Source organism: Strongyloides ratti, scaffold srae_chrx_scaffold0000002 (genome assembly GCF_001040885.1).
Source record: "Strongyloides ratti genome assembly S_ratti_ED321, scaffold srae_chrx_scaffold0000002".
Lineage (NCBI taxonomy): Eukaryota > Metazoa > Nematoda > Chromadorea > Rhabditida > Strongyloididae > Strongyloides > Strongyloides ratti.
In genome coordinates, this window is record NW_020171510.1 from 1,654,155 (window position 1) to 1,667,905 (window position 13,751).

Consider the following 13,751-nt stretch of genomic DNA (forward strand, 5'->3'; position numbering starts at 1 on the left):
TTTGAATGCTTCAAAAAATCTTTTTTTTCAAAAGTTATAGAGCTTTAAAAATTTAAAAAAATTAAAAAATAAATATTAATGAAAAAAGTAAAGTTGGTTTTTTGCTTATATCTCAAGAACAAATAATTCAATTAAGATGATACTTATACCATTTAATAGAGCACAAAAAAATGTATAATTTTCATCTCCTTCATTATATTATAAAAATAAGTTTTTAGAAAGTTATGACTGATAAAAGTTAAAAAAAAGTTCAAAAATTTAAGACTAAAAAAATATGCAAAAACTATTTCAAGGATATCTCAAGAACGAAAAATGATAAAGACATGTTATTATAGTCAAAATGTAGAGAACAAAATTCTGTCGGGACCTTTTTTTAAATGCTTCAAAAAATCTTTTTTTTCAAAAGTTATAGAGCTTTAAAAATTTTAAAAAATTAAAAATTTTTTAAAATGGACGATGTATTTTTGCTTATATCTCAAGAACAAATAATTCAATTAAGATGATACTTATATCATTTTATAGAGCATAAAAAAATAAATAATTTTTATTTGCATCACTTTTTCGTAAAATTAATTTTTTAAAAAGTTATGACTGATAAAAAAAAAAATTAATTTAAAATTTTACACTTTTTCAAGAATATCTCGAGAACGGAAAATGATAAAGATATGGCATATTAGTCAAAATGTAGAGAAAAAAATTCTCTAGGGTACCTTTTTTTTTATTTCTCAAAAATATTATTTTTTTCAAAAGTTATAAAGATTTAAAATTTTTAAATTTTATACCTAACTTTAGATTATCATATCTCACTTAAAACTTCATCTTTTTGAAAAAATAAGGCCGGAAACGTTTTCTCCGACCTTTTTTTACCTTAGGGTCAAATTTTGCTAAAGAAACTATTGAAATTGTAATGTTACAGCAAATGAAACATGAGCTGTTTTTGCTGCACTTTAATGCACCTTGCTGCAATATCTATATGAAGACGCAATTTTTTCAAAAAATTATTGAACTTTTCGTGTTCAGCGCATTTTTTTACTCTAGGAAAAATTAAAAAATATTTAAAATTCTAAAAAAATTTTTCCTACTCAATTCTCGTCTATATATATTTAGGAAAGTAAAATTTATTTTTCTTACGTCATAAAATTATAATACATATTTATTACTCATAATTTAAACAAATTTTTTTGGTAACAAAGAGAGAAAAAAAAATTTAAAATATATAATATAGTTTATTTATAAATCTTAATATAGTTGATTAAACTGCTATTATATTTTTTTCTATTAAAATATAAAAAAAGAAGAGTTCAATTTAATGTCAATATTTATATATAACATAAAATCACTAAACCATTAAAATCAAAAAACAAATTAATAAATAAATAAATATATTTAGAGTTTAAAAATAACTAATAATAATTCTAGGATAATAAGTTTTTACTCAAATTTTTCATATCAAAATTCAAAATATATTTCAGTTATATATTAAAAAAATAGGAAGTGTTTATAAAATAATAGTTTTAATAATAAAATATATAATTACAAAAAACTTTAATGATTTTGATAAATCTTTTTTATTTAAATTAAATAACTATAAAAATAATTAATAATTATTGTTATATTATAAAAATTTATTATATACATTGTTTAATAAACTTGTTTTAATTCTAATTATCTTGAATTTTCAAAAAAAGATATTATTATAAAGTTATTTTGTAAAAAAAATTGTATTATAAAATAAAGTTATTAGTTTATTATAAAAAATAAATACTTATATAATAATAAATTCTATAAATCATTAAAGTTGCATTCATCTTACTGATTGCTCTGAATATTTGACTAAATTTTATTTTTATACTTAAAATTGACAATATTTTTTTAAAAAAGTTATAAAGATTTATGCACTATAAAACAGGTGAGTTAAATGTGTTTATTATTTATAGTCCATATTCTAATTCTACTTTATTTGTTGAAAAAATAATTATTGTTATACAAAAATATTTATTTTATATCAAAAGAAAAAATGTTAACTCATAATATTATTAATAAAATCTTTATTGTTTTTATTTATTTTAGAAGTGATATAATTTTAAAACATGTTTATATAATCTTTATACTTCAGTACATTTAATCAAATAAAGTTTTACTACAAAAAAATAGTAGAATATTATGATATGATATTTTCCTAGAAAAAATATTATAAAAATTTATAATAAAAAAGAATTATTATCAAAACACATTAATTGCGTATTATTCCATTGAAGGGTATCTCCAAGTTGTTAATGGTACTGAAGTAGTTTTAACTGTTTGTGGAGATGTCCATTTTAAAAAGTAATGTGGTCCACCTGCTTTATCATTGGTACCTGACATTCTTGCACCACCAAATGGTTGTTGGCCGACAATTGAACCAGTTGATTTGTCATTTAAGTACAAATTTCCAACAGCATCTCTAAGAATTAAAGCAGCTTTTCTTAAGAATTCTCTAAAAATTTAAAGTTGCCATAAAATATTAAAAGTAATAAAATAAACAAACTAACCCGTCTCTAGAAAAAACAGCACCAGTTAATCCATAAGGAGTATCATTCTTGACATTATTTAATACAGTGTCAATTTCATTATCTGGATACAAAAAGACTGATACAACTGGTCCAAATATCTCTTCTTTAAATATTTTTGATTTTGGTGAAGAAACTTTAACTAATGTTGGTTGAATGAAAAATCCTTTACTGTCATCACAATTACCACCAAAAACAATTTCAGCTCCGTCTTCTTTATTTTTTGCTGAATCTATATATTTTTTAATACGATTAAAAGCAACTGCATCAATAACAGATGAAGTAAATGAATCACCTTCTCTAACATCTCCAACTTTTATTTCTTTAAGTATTTTTCCAAATTCAGATTGAAATTGTGACCATAAACTTTTTGGTAAATAAACTCTTGAACATGCACTACATTTTTGACCAGAATATTCAAAAGCAGATAAAATAGTTCCATTAACAACAGATTGAATATCAGCAGATGGATGTACAAAATGAAAATTTTTACCTCCACATTCTCCAACCAATTTTGGGAATGTTATATATTTATTTTTTCCTAATTTTTCTCCAACTTGTTTCCAGAGATGTACAAATGTGGGTACAGAACCAGTAAAATTAATTGCTGCTAAATGTGAATGATCAGTAATAGTATTTCCAAAAACTGGACCATCAGATGGTAAAAATGAAATGACACCTTTAGGTAAACCAGCTTCTTCAAATATCTTCATAATATAATAATTTGACAATACAGCTGTATTTGATGGTTTAAAGATAACAACATTACCAGCTAAAGCTGGAGCTGAAGCTAAATTACCACCAATAGCCGTAAAATTAAATGGTGCAATAGATGCAACAAAACCTTCCATTGGTCTATATATCATTTCATTTTTTGAAATACTTGTACTAATTGGTTTGTACTTTTCTATATCTAAGGCAAAATATGCATTAAAACGTAGGAAATCAATCAGTTCGCATGCTGCATCAATTTCAGCCTGAACAATTGTTTTACCTTGTCCTAACATAGTTGAAGCATTAAGTTGCATACGATATTTACCAGCACATAAATCAGCTGCCTCAAGAAATATTTCAGCTCTTTCTTTTAATGTTTTAGTTGCCCAACTTTCTCTCACACTTAAAGCTGATTCAATAGCTTCATTGATATCACTAGGTGTTGCATAAGAATATTTTGCTATTTTTGTAGCTTTATCTGATGGCATAATTTGACTTTGATCTAATGGTCCTTTTTTTACTTTTGTACCAACGATCAATGGTACTTCAGTTACAGTTGATGATAATTCTTTCAAAACTTTCTCTAATGATTCTCTTTCAACAGAACCTTTTTTATATGTTAAGACAGGTTCATTTGTTGGTTTTTTCATAAAATCAGTAGAAGTTAAACCACTGAAATTAATAAAAAAAAAAAAGTTAATTAATAATTTTTTATCATAAGACTTACGAATAAGTGAATTTTTTGCGAAAAATTACGCTTGATCTTTTTGTAGTCATTAAAAATGATTTCAACATTTTAATTTTTTTTTAATCTGAAAATGATTTATAGAAGAAATTTTGATAAATTCAAATATATATTAAATAAAATTGGAATATCCCTCACTGTTACCAATGTGTTTCCTATTAAGACACTTTTTCCCTCTTTTACTTAACAGATAAACTATATATATTATAAACTTTATATTTAGTGTTAAAATATATTGGTTAAACTAATATAAAATGAGAAAGATATAAAACATATTATATGTAAAATAAAAGCAAAGAAATAATCATTATGTGAAATTAAAAATAAAATTAGATTAGATCAATGTAAAAGATAATTTTTTATTATTTAAAATTTAAATAAAACTTTTATTATTAAAAAATATACAAAATAATAATAAAAATATAAATAAATTAAAAATATGTATATAATTATTTTTTTTTAATAGTGGTATTTATATATGTTTTATAATATTCAAAAATATATCTAAATTTAAATTTTTATTTTAATTTGAATTTTAAGATGATACCTGTATCACTTTAATTTTGTATCTTACATTTTGTAAAATAATATAAACAATATTTTTTTTTAAATAATATATATCATATAATGTGTAATATGATTTATTGGTATCACATTTTCTTTTTCACTGTCAATGTAAGTTTAATAAATTTTTCTTTTGAATCAAATGTCACGTATTGATGGTATGATGAAACATCTTTAAAAGTGTATATTGAATATTAATTATGTTTTAATAGATAATTATAATTTATACAATTAAAAACATTGTTTTTTTTTAATTTAAAATTTAAATTTTCATTAATATCTTTTATTTACACATATAAGTCTATTATTATCAATTGATATATATTTTTTAATGATTTAATGATTTAAAGTTTAAAAAAAAAAGTTTTTGTTTTTTATTTAAATGATTTTTGAAACATTTTTTATTTATAGATATTTATGTCCATATATAATAACAAGAGAATGTTAAAAAATATTTTATTTTAATATATTTTTAAAATAACTTGTATAAATTTAATACGACACATAATATTAAAATAAGTTTAAAAATTAAAAAAAAGTTGTAAAAGTGAATGTTAGTTGACGAAATTTAAAAGTATAAAAACGTTTGCAGTGAAGTTGACAAGAATAACTAAAATATTGCTAAAAAATTAATATTAAATTTTTCTTTAGTTTTATTTATTATTATATAATTTAGCAATATTAAATCTTAATTATGATGGAGTAAGATGCATTAAAAAGTAATTACTTTTTGTTATAAAAATTGTTATATTTTTTATAGTTAATGATGATAGTTGTTATACTACAATCATTAAATCATAAAAAAAATTGATAATGTTAAAAAAAAATTTTCAGTTTGATTAGATAATTCATAAAAAAACAAAAAATTAAAAATATCAATTAATTAAACTTTTTGTTTAAATCGTTCATCTTCTTTCTTATTTTTGCATCATTTATTAACTCCTGAATGGTGTTATATTTTTCATCACCTGATAAAAGAATATATTTTTCTTTATTTTGTCCATTTTTAATTTCTTCCTTAGGTGAATCAATTATAGAAACTTTCTAAAATTAAAAAATTTAATATTTTTTTTATATTAATAAAATACAATTATTCTTACTTTATTTTTTTTATTTTCTTTCTTGTTGTCAATATTTTTATCAATTTCTTTAATAGAAATACTTACTTCAAGTTTTTTTTCTTTAATATTATTAGCAGGACTCTCATTGATAGAGATATACTTACAGTCATTGTAAATTTCATTAATTTTATTTTTTGAATTTTTTTTATTGCTATTAACTGTAGAATTATGAATTTTCTTAGTATTTCTTAAAATTTCTTCATAAATATTTTTTTGTATATTAATAATTTCAGCTACTTTTTGACAGTATTTTTCTTGCCCTACATTCTTTAATTGTTTTTCTATTTCATTAAAATCAGTTGAAATTGTCATATTAATTTTTTTTCTTTCTAAGGACTTTATAAGTTTGACAACCTCAATATTATCATTTTGTTCCTTCTTAATAATAGACCTTGTCATGACGGTTCTTCTTGGAATTGTTTCATAAATTATTTTTTTCTTAGCCATTCTTAAAAAAAAATTAATTAAAATAAATGTAGAACTAATAATATTAAATAATAAAATATTTACATGCCAAAAATCAATTAAAAATGTAATTTTTTTTATTATTAGTTATTATTCTTTTTAACTAACATCTATTTTACTAAAAAATTTTAATAATAAACTTTATCCTATCATTATTTTAGCTAACTTAAGAGATATACATTCACTGTAAAATATGCATACTAAAAGAAAAATATAATTGAGTCTTTTGCATCTATTTTTATATCACAAAAACTTTGAATAAGTAAAATATATATATATTTATTTTCTTTTATCATCACCTTTTTTTATTTATTGCTGTTTTCCAATAAAGAAAAAGTTGAAAAAATATATTAATTGTTAGGTTATTGAAAAGGAAAACAATCTTTGATGAGCTGGAATTCTACTCCGAATAATATATTTTTTTTACATATTATTAATCATAATATAGAGTTCATATCATTTAAATATATATGGAAATATTTATTTTTTATTATATCATAACAGAATGTACTACAAGTTAAAAAAAAAATTTGATTGCTTCAAATTAAATTAAAATAAAAACAAAAAAAAGCATAGATAAAAATAATGTTATCCGTATTTATATATAAAAAGATATATCTATTACATTTTCAATATTATTTTACGAAATATATTTAACAAAAAAATTTATAGGAAAAATAAAAAAAGGATGATTGATAGAGAAAAAAAAATGGTATATCTATGTAAAAGTACACTAAATTTGTCTTACATGTTTCAAAATAAGAGAAATGCGTGTATTAAATTCAAAAATAGCAACATACTTTACGTAAAACAGAACATAAAATGTATGTGGGTTTTTATTTATAATATGTCTGTTTATGGCATTATTTTATAATGACTAAGCAAAAGATAGATAATATTAACGATAAAATTATAAATAAAAAACCTTTCTTTTTCAATTTTATGTTAATATATTTTATCTATATTTAAATAAAATATATGTAAAAATGTTTAGAAAAAAAAAAAAAAAGTCCAATCATTCTTTTAAAGAAAAAAAAAACAGAAAAAGATCAATTTTGATGTTCTTTTGGTGAAAAAGAATATATATTTTTATTTATGGCTTTTTATTATATAAAAATGAAATAATAATTAGTTATATTTACATATCAAAATAATTATAAATGTTAATTTTTTTTTTAAATGTACTAAAGTTAAAAGTAGTTTTTTTATAGTTTACTAGATGAATTATATTTTTTTTATTATTTTGTGTAAAATTGAGAAAATTCATTAAAAACAAAAATTGGTAATAGTAATTAAAAAAACTGTTTATAATAAAATTACAAATTAAAGTACATAAATATAATTTTTTATAGACAACAAATACTTTTCTTTTTGTTTTTTTTTAAATAGTATCATATATATGTAGTGTGAAGAAACATCTTTAAAATATTTTTAAAATATATAGATTAAAAATTACTGACTGTTAAATCCCAAAATTTCACGAATTTTTGTAGGTAATTTATCTTGCAAAATTGCTAATTGATGATAAAGACTTTCAGCTTCTGTAAGCATTTCATCAAGATTAATTGTCATAGATAAATTATTAACGTGTTTCAATGTTTCTGTTAAACCAAAATTGTTATTCATAATAATATTAGCTTGCCTATCTAAAACAGCTAAGCAGAAAAGAAGTAAATAGTTTTCACATGGTACATCTGTCCATAAAACTTCCCATAATCTCATAATATCTGTAAATGAAAATTCTCTCTTAAACTCAACAAGTACCCATCGAAAACAGAAAAACATATGTCCTGATTCATGACTTTCAAGATAACGAACAAATTTTGGATTAATTATCATTAATAAATCACGTAATTGAGTTAACTTGTTGCGAATAAATATTTGATCCATATCAAAGTTTTTGTGAACTCTTTCCATTAAACCAACAAAACACCAAAATGTGTCAACTTCATCTTCCATAATGACAAGTAAAACGGCTAAGTAATCACTCATTCCTTGAACATAACCAAGATCAAAATTATAAATAACAGAAGTTGTCAAAATATCAGTCATCAATTGAAGATAATCGTGTTTTCCATTTTGAAAGAATGGATGAGAACGATCTGTTCTGATAACGTCTTTTTCAATTAAATTACGATGTTCATTAAATAATGAAAAACGACTCATAATATCATCACTCATTGACATCCAAATCATTTTCATTTTATAATATTCTTCTTCTAATTTTTTACGATGAGTTTTATTTTCACTTGTAGTTAAATGCCATTTATTATATTTCAATAAATATTTCCAAACTTCTTTACGAATTTCTGGTTCAAGTCCACCACGAAAGATAGCTTGTAAAGCATTATCTTTTTGTTTAATGCGGCCTTCTGGATCCTTAAAGCTATTCCATATTGCTTTTGTAATTGGTTTTTCACGATAAAATTCAATTTTTTTGGGTAATTCAATATGAGTAATTAATTCAAATCCTTGGTCATCATGTGATCTAAGACTGTTAACAACAGATTCAGCATCTTCAGAAACACGAAGGTTTTCAATTTGTCTCATAGATTCTTCAGCAGATACAGCATCATTATCCAATAGTCCATTAATAAGTTGATTTTCAACAAAATTTTTAACCTTACCAAGAGCAGTCAAAGATGTTGCATAAGGATTCTGAATCATTCGTGACATAAAATCACCATGAAGATTTAGTAATTTAACACTTTCTCGTAAAGCAGCTTCTTCTTTTCCCATAACAAGAACAAGATTTCTCTCTTTAGCAGAACGTTGAATTGTGCAATGTCTTAAAGAATAATGAGAAAAAAAATTATTTATATTTTAATTTATTTAAACTTACTGTTGCATGTTTAAAGTAAATGTTGGTGTATCCAATGGATAAAAATAAAATTTATCGCTACTAGAACCATCTTTACATATAAATTGTATAATTGTACTATTATTTGGTGTTGTACCCTTTTTTGATTCAATCATATAATAACTCTTGATGTCACAAATATCTAATGTAAAATCTTCCATTATAACTTTTTCAGTAGTGTCTTCTTCTGAATCAAGAAAAATTTCTTTATCCAATTTAATTCCTGTATCAGAAGTCTTCCAACACAAAAATACTCCATATTCCTAAAAATTATTAAATTAACTGTTAGTCATTTGATTATCCACAAACAAACATTTTGTTTAAAAGAAAATATTCCATTGGCTTTAATTTTATCTGTTCCTCTTGATTCACGTGTGACATTCTTTATTGAACAAAGAGTCTATAAAAAAAAGATGTAAAAAAAATATATACATATATTATACATTAATTTCAATATCTAAACATACTTTTTTATTTGGTTCATCCATTTTTAAAATTCTAAAAAAGAAAATAAATTATTCATTAATAATAAAAAACTTTTTTTTAAAATATAGAAATTAATAAGAAATTATAAAATACATTAAAAGAAATTTTATATAGTACAATAATAATATCATTGGAAAGTTGTATCTGTATGTGTCACATGAAGGAGTAGCTTTATATCAGTAAACAAATATTTTATTACAACATAATATGTATAATTTTTGTATAAATATTTATAATAAACTTCTAATTACTAAAAAGTATTAATACTTTAACTAATTTGAAGAAAAAAGATTTTTAACAAAAATGAAGCACTTTATACAGTACAAATAAATACTATATGATTTTTGCATTTAATATGTACTTAAATAAATGTTGAACGAAAAGCATTGACTATAAAACGAAGAGCAGGAGAAATAATAAAAACTTCCATAATGTTAGTTATCTACTAAAAAAAAATTTTTTTTTCAAAAAAAGTTATATACAAACAGGTTAAAATTAATTTTGAAATATATTTTTTGTATCATTTTATATGACACATGATAATGCTTTAAGATGGAGAAACGTTTCAATTCGTTACGAGAATAGACTATTTATTTTCATAGAAATTTAGAAATTAAAAAAATAAAATATATCAACCTTATGGTGTTTCTTTTTCTGGAAATATTTTTTTAAAAATCAATTGTTTATTTATTTAAGTTTGTCGTTATATACCTATACCCTATTTCTATACACTCAAAATTAAATTTTGATTTATTTAAAATGACATTTTTTTTAAATTGTTAAAATATTTTATTTTAACTAAAAATTATGCAAAACTATTTTAAAAAAAAATGCATTTATTACTAAAAAAAACCTTTAGTTATGTGGAAAAATAATAAAATATATGTATGACTCAACTTTTATAGCTAAAATAATCTTAAAGTTTTTATTGTTTTGTCTATTATAATTTTAAAAAAAATATTTTATTTAAATTTTATGGTAAGTAAAATAGAAAAATAGCAATTTGTGTTAAAAATAGTAAAAATTTGAATTTAAAAGACACTATTTAAAATTTAATTGATATATAGATATGCATTTTTTTATTCATATTTTTGCAAAGATGTATCAATTAAAATAAATAAGTTTATTCATAAAGATTTTATTCTTATTTATGTAAAATCTTAAATTACTTTTTTTTTTGTCTAAAATAAAAAAATGTTTTAAATTTTATTAGAATGAATTAATGATAAAACATTTTTTGTTCTGGTTAATAATAGTAAATTTATTAATTTCAATGTCTACAAAAATATTCATTAAGCAAATGAAAAGACAAATTAATTTTTTTAAAAAATTAGAAATATTAAATTCAATTGTAGCTATTGTAATACTAAAATAATTATGCATCTATTATATTACTTGGCAAGATATTTAAATAATGACTAATATTTTATTTATTTCTAACTTATTGTATCAAACAAATGTATATAATAATATTTAGTTTTAAATTTAAGTTAAATAAATTGTATAATGATTTTAAACTTTGAGATTATTCTAATTTATATTTGAAAAAATTCTTAACAAAAATATTTACGTAGGTAATATTATTTGATTTCTATAATTTATACATCCTTAGTTATTATTACTAATAAATAAACTAGATCAAAACACATTGATTTTGATTTCTTTAATTTATTCATTTATGATACTCAAAATTGAAATAAAAAAATTTTAACAAAATATATATTCAAAAACTATTTTTTTAAATTACATATACACGAGAAAATGTTTGATATTTTATTAAAATTTGTGCTAAACATATCACTATAAAGATATTAAATAATTTTTTATATATTTTGGTTTTCATTACAATCATAAGTAGTAATAATTTATATATATACTTCAATCATAATGAAATATTTTATTTAATAATTAAAAATAAGTTTTTTTTTTAATAATATTATCAAAACTTAATTTTTTATTTTTTAAAGTGTTATAAGAAAAAACTTAATTTAAATAATATTTATATATTAAAAAAAAAAAATAGTAACAATTATGTTTTTATTTTAATGACAAATATTACAATTTTAATTGGTAAAGTGTCTCTTAGTTTCTTAACTACTTTTTATAACTAGACTTTTTTAAAAATCATTACTTTATCATCAAAATTCTTTTAAAATATATTGATATAAAAGTTTAAAAGGATAATTTTTTAATTTTATTGTTATAAATTTACAAATATGTTTTTAAATGTTCACTTAAATCCTATAGAAACTGTGATTTAATAAATATTTCTCAACGTGTAATAAGAAAAGTAAATTTTCTTTAATTCTATTATTATAAATGTTTTATTAATCAAAATATTCATGTTTTAAATGATTTTTTATCACTTTAATTTGATAATTTATAAAATTTTTTATTTTAATGATAAATTAACAGTAAAAAATTGTTGTATTAATAAGCATTAATTAATATAAAAAAAAAATTTTTTTTTTCTTTGTAAAATTTAAGCAAATAATCTTAAATTTTTATATTTTATTAAAATTTCTAACTAGTAATTGTATTTGATTGTTTTATTTTATTTTAAAAGTCTCGACAAATACACTACAAATAAAATTATCTATTATTTTTAAAATTTATAGTAAAAATTTGTTAAATTGTAAAGATAACTTGAAAAAAAAATTTTTTTATCTATATTTATCACTAAACTTATTTGACATATTTAACATAATCATTAAATTAATGAACTTTGTAGTTTATAGTTCAAATAGTAATTGTATATATTTGATAGTCAATATTAAAAATCTAATACATTATTCTTTTCACTGATAGATTATTATTATATTACGAAGTATCTTTAGTTAACAAAAAGTATATTTTATAGAGAAAACAAAAATATTTAATAAAAATTTAGACTTTATTATAAATATTTTTTATTTTTTTAAATTTTAGATTAATAGATTATGGAAAAAAATTCACCAATAAAAAGTTTTATTGCTGGTGCAGTTGGTGGAACATGTACTGTTTTTGTTGGTCATCCATTTGATACAGTCAAAGTAAGACTTCAAACAATGCCAAAACCAAAACCTGGTGAATTACCACCATTTAGTGGAGCTGTTGATTGTCTTAAGAAAACAGTACAAAAAGAAGGTTTCTTAGCATTATACAAAGGTATGGCAGTACCAATAGCTGGAGTAGCCCCACTTTTTGCTGTTTATTTTGGTGGTTGTGCAATTGGAAAAAAACTTCAAAGTACACATCCTGATCAAGAGATGACTTTTTATCAAAATTTTTTTTCTGGTGCCTTAGCTGGAGTTTTTACAACTGTTATTATGGCTCCAGGTGAAAGAATTAAATGCCTATTGCAAATCCAAAATACGAGTTCTTCTGATCCCAAAAAAATTCGTCCAATGGAACTTATTAAAAAATTATATGCTGATGGTGGTATTAGATCTCTTTATCGTGGTACTGGGGCTACCCTTTTAAGAGGTAATTAATAAACAATTTTAAATAATTAAAGTAATTTTTAAAAAATTTTTATTTTAGATATTCCTGCAAGTGGTGCATATCTTTCTGTTTATGAATATTTGAAGAAAAAACTTTCTGATAATAATGATGGACATCTTTCTCCATTAGCAATAATGACTGCTGGTGGTTTTGCTGGTGTAGCAAATTGGGGAGTTTGTATTCCTGCCGATGTCTTAAAATCACGGTTGCAAACAGCACCAGAAGGAAAATATCCTAATGGAATTCGTGGAGTTTTTAAAGAAGTTATGTTAGAAGAAGGACCAAAAGGTTTATTTAAAGGTTTTACACCAGTAATGATGCGTGCCTTCCCAGCAAATGCTGCCTGTTTCTTTGGATTTGAGTTAACTATGAAAGGAATGCATATGTTATTTTAATTGTATACTAAAAGTTTACCTGAAAAAATTTTTTTATATTTATTTTCTTTTATTCTATTACAATTAAATATTTACTTTTACAATGATACATCAATAACACATTTTTAATATATATCTATACTACTAGTAGCTCTTCCTCAAAACATATCAATAAACCATTCCAATGATCTTTAATACAATTATTTTAAAAATGATGAGAAAAATATTATTAAATCTTGTTAAAAAAAGTATTAAAATCAATTTTTATTTTTTATTAATATATCTATTATATATTTTATTTTTTTTTTATATTAGAAAAATGACATAGATATTTTTATATGTAATACTAATTTATATAATTAATATTATGAAAATTTATACATTGACATC

At 20.7% G+C, this 13,751-nt stretch overlaps 3 protein-coding genes across 3 annotated transcripts; 1 reads left to right on the forward strand and 2 right to left on the reverse strand.

The window, feature by feature from the left end:
• Positions 1-2,244: 2,244 nt before the first annotated feature.
• On the reverse strand, positions 2,245-4,040 carry SRAE_X000134900 (Delta-1-pyrroline-5-carboxylate dehydrogenase,mitochondrial; the record flags this gene model as incomplete). The annotated part of the gene is made up of 3 exons (XM_024647952.1): positions 2,245-2,476; positions 2,532-3,935; positions 3,991-4,040. 3 exons carry the CDS (start codon positions 4,038-4,040, stop codon positions 2,245-2,247), a joined length of 1,686 nt encoding a protein of 561 aa, XP_024498814.1.
• A 1,411-nt stretch (positions 4,041-5,451) lies between these two features.
• SRAE_X000135000 (LD27216p) lies at positions 5,452-9,506 on the reverse strand (the record flags this gene model as incomplete). Its single annotated transcript, XM_024647963.1, has 6 exons — positions 5,452-5,616; positions 5,673-6,141; positions 7,615-8,946; positions 9,001-9,281; positions 9,332-9,418; positions 9,486-9,506. The coding sequence occupies 6 exons, from the start codon at positions 9,504-9,506 to the stop codon at positions 5,452-5,454; spliced, it is 2,355 nt and encodes a 784-aa protein (XP_024498815.1).
• Positions 9,507-12,443: 2,937 nt separating this feature from the next.
• SRAE_X000135100 (Mitochondrial carnitine/acylcarnitine carrier protein) lies at positions 12,444-13,382 on the forward strand (the record flags this gene model as incomplete). The annotated part of the gene is made up of 2 exons (XM_024647974.1): positions 12,444-12,969; positions 13,027-13,382. 2 exons carry the CDS (start codon positions 12,444-12,446, stop codon positions 13,380-13,382), a joined length of 882 nt encoding a protein of 293 aa, XP_024498816.1.
• Between the last annotated feature and the right edge of the window lie 369 nt (positions 13,383-13,751).